Source organism: Orussus abietinus, unplaced genomic scaffold (genome assembly GCF_000612105.2).
Source record: "Orussus abietinus isolate OABI.00-Male unplaced genomic scaffold, Oabi_2.0 scaffold9, whole genome shotgun sequence".
Classification (NCBI taxonomy): domain Eukaryota; kingdom Metazoa; phylum Arthropoda; class Insecta; order Hymenoptera; family Orussidae; genus Orussus; species Orussus abietinus.
In genome coordinates this window covers 2,064,229-2,069,888 of record NW_019396004.1, presented here as the reverse complement: position 1 = coordinate 2,069,888, position 5,660 = coordinate 2,064,229, and the positions used below count along the sequence as shown (strand labels likewise).

Sequence of the window (5,660 nt, the reverse complement as noted above, 5' to 3'; positions counted from 1 at the left end):
CCGGCACGGTGTCCGGAATGGCACGTATCTTTTGAAAAGACCCCTTTGAATCTTCCCCGGGAAAGCTCCGACATTTTCTGGCGTTCCCGGGACCCCGGAGTCCCGCGACGACTAAAAAATATGGAGGCGCGGATCGAATATCCTCTACCCGGTAACGAGGGAACATGAACAGAAACTGGGTACTTCCAATTACTTAAAAATGGAGTATATTTACAGGTATATTTACATTATCAAACCAAAGCGCCTTAAAGCTACTCGATGAGCAATATCAATGGATCAAGGACTCCTAACGTTACAATGCGTAAGAAATTGTCCACCAGGAAAGCGTTTTCCAATCGACCTTTGGCATACCTGGATCCTCCACCAAGGATCCACTAACCTAGCCTTTCCTCCTGATATATTTAATAGAGATCAATAGAAATACCATCTCGGGTCTTTTCCTCCGGGGAGGAGATCACTGTCATTCAAGCATGACTCTTATCAATAGAAATAACAAGAAACAGGAACGCAAGACATCGTTTTTTTTCTGGGGTCTTCACCAGGGCCTCCACATGTCGCCAACTCCCGTGGACGATGGAAATTCGGGGCCCTTGCAATTCCCGTTTGTCGTCGACGAAACCGAGGCAGAGGAAGTCGAGGACGAGGAAGCTGAACCGACGACCTTCCCAGAGTCTTGGTCTCTGTGCTGGGAGACATTCGCCAATGAAGACCTGCTGGGCGGCATCAGGGTAGTGGTCGAGGTTACGGCCTCGAACCTCAGCCTCTTCTCCGAAATGGTCAAGAGGCCATCGGATCTGTGTCTCTTCAGCCCTTCCTTCTTGGCAGGAACTATCGTGGACCTGTTTTGACTCTTATCCGTGATGACGGTGAGAGGTTGCCTCAGACTGTGAAGAGTTGCCTGGGTCGGGGACGCCGCAACCGCGTCGCCCACAGGTGCAACATCCGCCACAGCAGGGACGCAGTCGAGACCTCTAAGTTTCGGCTCCATCGGAGCTGGAGGTGCAGGAGATTGTGGCAGTTGCTTGGCGAGCTGCATTTCCGGAGACGAGAAGTTATTCCCCGATGAACCATCGGGAGCCTTGAACCGGCGATGACCGGGCGAGTGGGGTCCGTCTTCGCCGATGCTGGAGGTGGACGTCGAAGGGCTGACCAGAGGACTATGAGATCTGGTCACGGCTGTGAACGCAGAAGACTGGCCGACCCTTGAGGAGGCCTCATTGGCTGGAGGAAAAAACGGGAAGTTCGCGGCGATCCCTGCCGACTGGGGCACTAGCAGGGCCAGCTCTCCCGTGGGAAGTCTGCTGGGGATCAGGTGCACCCCGCTGGGGATCTGGATCCTGGCACTCCCGTTGTTGTTCTCGTCACCGCTCTGGTACTCGCTCTGGAACCCCACCTTGACTTCCGGGAACAGTCGCTCCGGAATATACGGCACATAGTGTCCATAGAAGGGCGCCATTTGCTGAAGGTTGCTCACGCAGTTGTTCAGGTGCGAGACCAGGCGCTGCTTCACGGCGGGGTCCACGTTTTCGAGGTGGCTGACGTAGCGGGAGACCTCGGTTGCGCATTCTGAGAAGCCGGTCCGGAATTTGGTCAGAACCGCGGGGTCGGTGGCCACTGCTGCAGTCAGTTGCTGACGTTGGACCGTCTGAAGATGCTTCACCGTCATCTCCAAGATGTCGGCCTTCTCCAGCTTCGAGTGGCGGGACGGCTGAAAAGGAAGGACACTGTGAGAACACCTTAACGAGGATGTCGAAGACCCCACCCCGCAAGGATTCATCCCCCGCAGGGGTGCTTTCCCCCTGGGGCGGAAAGGCACCTGCTGCCGCCGAAAAAAAAAAAGAAGAAAATGAAAGACCCGGTTCACCCCACGACCCCTTGTGGGCTCCTCAAGGATCGGACGGATCTTTAAAGATGATACGGTCTGCAGCGGGAGGCTGCAACCCGAGATGAGTTTTTAGTAATCATTTTGGAGGTTCCCACGGACGCGGGGGGCGTTACTGGAGGTGAAGGGGCCACTCAGGCCTCCAAAGCAGGTAGCAGGAAGTCACCTGTGCGAGGGGCCCGGGGTAACAAGGCCTGGCGTCGCGGCGGGTCTTGGAAATCGATCTCGCGGGATTTCGTTACTCGGAGAGATAATTTTCAAAAGGCTCCGGATACTGTCCAGAGCCAAAAATGGGACCTCGAGGAAATTTTCAAAGCAACTATCGAACCGCACTTCTTCCAGAAACCCGTTTGGGATCCCGGATTCCCCATGCGTCATTGGGTTCCACGGCCTTGGAGGTAATTATGATGGGTTCACTCGACATTTTTTTAGGCACTCCTTTTGTATCGAGGACGCCATTGTGAAGGCCTCCAGGGGCACACGTTGGAAGGGACCACTGCGGACCGCGAGCCATTCCCACGCCAGGCACTTAAAACGCTAAAACAAAACCCAATACCCAGTCCAGCTACCTCTGACTCGCCATTAGGCACTACTGGGCACCCAGAATGAAACTCTCGATGAAACGCCCACCCGCAATTAATGATATCGACCCTAACGAACTCTACATTCCGCCGAAACTGGGAACAGCTAGATCGATACTTACGTCTTTTTTCATCGCCTCAAGAATCAGACTCTTCAGCTCGTCAAGACATTGGTTGATCCTTGCTCGACGTCGCTTTTCCATTATCGGCTTGTTGCTCTGAAAGAGATTCAAGTTATCGGCGGCACTTCACTTTTTGGACCGATTTATCTATAAATTGGAGGATATCGAGGCATCGATATCTCCTAAACACGGTTTAGGAAGGAGGTGCAGGTCGGGTACTATGCGTTAGACATTTGATAAGGTTCTAGGATATTCTTTACCCGTCGCAATTCCGCCTTGGTCATGCCGGGTTGCACGTGGGGCTGGAATTCGTCGTCACTGCCCGACATGTTGCGGTCGTAGTAGTCGACCATTTGACACTTTAATGAGGCCGCGAGGAAATGACCGGGGTCAACTGCAACGACACACCAGTGACTAGGCGAGCGAGACGCGAGTCATCGAGTTAGGGGCTCGGAAAGTCGAGATTGCCGAAATTCGGACGACCAGGCCGGTCCGAGCTGCGTAGGTAACTGTTTGACGTTTTCGAATTCGAAGACCGCATGCCGATGCAGTCCCACACTTCGGAGTGGGGTCCTACCGGGAGTGGGGGGCCCGTGGGCCCCACAGTGGGGACCGAGGCAGTCCCACCGACGTGAGGGACACTGTGGGAATTCACGCCGGCTCTTGGTGGGACCTCCGAAATTTTAACGGGGGGTAACAGGACCGTCCACGAGGTCTGACGAGGCCCGATGTCCTCGTGGGCAACCCGTCGTATCGGGCCTCGGTCATGGGGAAACTTAATAACTAACCTTAACTAACCCTAATAACCTTCGCTTCCATTTATACCCGCCTCAATTTTCCGTTCCATACTTTAACACTTTTCTACTACACTTTCGATTACCTATTAATTATGTTTACGAATTTACGGAGGTGCTATTATTTCCCCATTTTCCTACCGCAGGTCTGTTTTGACCCGATGAACAATGCGAAAATTCAGGAAATTATGAAATCCTCGCGCAGTGTTTAAATATGTTACTACGTTTAAATATGTAACGATGTAGGCATTTTATATTTCCATCACGTATGATCCATACACCGATGGTCAGGCATTGCCCTCCGTGCCCACACGCTTATGGGTCCGCGTTCACACACGTGGACAGGGTGTTCTTTAGGCCACACCGACCCCGATTGCCCCTCGCGTTGTGTGGGAATTTAAGACGGCCGTCAGCCGAGACCTTCGAAATTTTAACGGGGTCCGGAGGAGAACTCGATCTCTGGGAAGATGAAAAGGGAAGGGCTCTCGATGGTCACAATTGCCCTCTTTTCTTTGAGAAATCCTCTCCGCGGCTGGGAGAGTTGGTCATCCATATCCTCGGGCCTCACATTTTTCGGCGACTCTAGGGGACCGATTTACGGGCTAGGATCTGTCGGGGCAGTCAATTTCGTCGCCGTTCAAATGTAATTTATTTTCGGACCACGCGTGCAGCGATGGCCGGCACGCTTAAGCCGCCAGGTCTCGCGAAAACGTAGAGCAATAAAGTTCTTTAGAAACGGCACCGAGTCTGCGAGTGCAAGCGCGCCGGGCGTGCAATAAACCGACGAAGCTATTTATCTCATCGATGAAATCGGTTATTGCCCATTTAAGAGGCAATGGCGGCAGCAATAAATGAATAAATTTTTACGAGGGACGATTATAGCACCCGGAAACTCAGGTTAGGGAAGGCCCGTGCGGACTCGCCGCGCGCGGACCCAAACCTCCCCCCTTGGTGTGCGAAACAACCCTAAGACCCGGCAAGCTGCCTTGATTTATTCCACGGAATGGTGCAGTCGTTTTTCTTTTCACGTTCGCCTAACTACCCCTGAAGAGGGAGAACGCAATCGACTCGATCAAATCGGGGCACCCGCGCAAAGGTGTGCACCCTTTGGGCACCAATCCTTGCTGCATTTGTCCAAACAGATGTACACTCGAGACCCCCTGCAAACTCGGCAAATCAAGATCTTGCACCGAAAAACCCGACATAAAACCCTCAACAGTCCTATTTTGCAGCAATCCTGAGGTATTGAGTTTGGAACTCGACATGAGGCCAGGTGGTCATGGACGCCAACACTTTTACAGGGTGTAATATTTATAATTAGACGAGTCTACGCGTTCGTAGAGATATTACGGATTTTCTACGCCCACGCAGTCGGTTTCGACGCTTTTTTTGCGCTGGTTTGCTCCAATGGCTTCGATCTCATCTCCTGCACCTGCAGCGCCCAGCATCCCTTCCCGAAGGTCCAGGCGTGGGAGCCTTAGGAAGGAAGTTCAGAGGCTGTCCCAGGCGTCTTGTTTCTTTTTCCACGCTCGCTTCCGGGTCGCACTCAATTTCTCACGTATAATTAACCTAAACGACGTCGCCCCTGGCGTTCTCGGCGACCTTCCGTGCCCAAGTGCGAACACGGAACATCACCGCTCTAGTGATGATGATTAGTTCGCCAAACGATGTCGCAAATAATTTTTTTCCCACCTTTGTACATTTTTTTTTTCTCAGAGTACATGAATGGAGAAAGTCTTTTTTTTCCTTTCTCCTTCGTTTCAATAGTTTGCATCGACGGCTCACGACGTATCCTTTCCGGATGGTTCCGATGATCGTCAGCTAGTGCGTTTCACGGGGGATCACCTGCCGGTGGTTCCCACGTTTCTGCAATTCGCGTCTACCCTTCGCCGTTTCCCTTAGTCCGGGACTTGGACGGCTAGGCCGTAATGGCGTGCACGTAGGAAAAGAAAAGAAAACGAGCTGGTCTCGTGCATCCGTTATGACCCGACCACTACGGGAGCGCAAAGTGGTCGAGGCCGCCACGAGGAGCACCCACGACTAATCCTCGAGCCGTCCAAAGAAAACCGCTTTCCTCACACAAAATGCGAACCCTTATCGCCTGAAAAATATCCGACCGTCGAACCCAACATCCAGGTTCCCCATGGCAAGACTGCAGAGATGCAGATATTCCATGAACTGGCCAAAAACATGCGCGACCCAAAACCGCGGCGTTGAAGTCTCCACTTGAAATGTCCGCCAAAAAACGAATTCCCGAGCTTAGTCTACAGCGATCGCATTT

At 52.7% G+C, this 5,660-nt stretch overlaps 1 protein-coding gene across 1 annotated transcript; it reads right to left on the bottom strand.

Moving 5' to 3' along the window:
• Nucleotides 1-535: 535 nt before the first annotated feature.
• Nucleotides 536-2,938, bottom strand: LOC105700767 (transcription factor HES-1-like). The gene is made up of 3 exons (XM_012426922.1): nt 2,846-2,938; nt 2,586-2,681; nt 536-1,708 (listed from the first exon to the last, which is right to left on the bottom strand). The coding sequence occupies exons 1-3, from the start codon at nt 2,936-2,938 to the stop codon at nt 536-538; spliced, it is 1,362 nt and encodes a 453-aa protein (XP_012282345.1).
• Nucleotides 2,939-5,660: the final 2,722 nt, after the last annotated feature.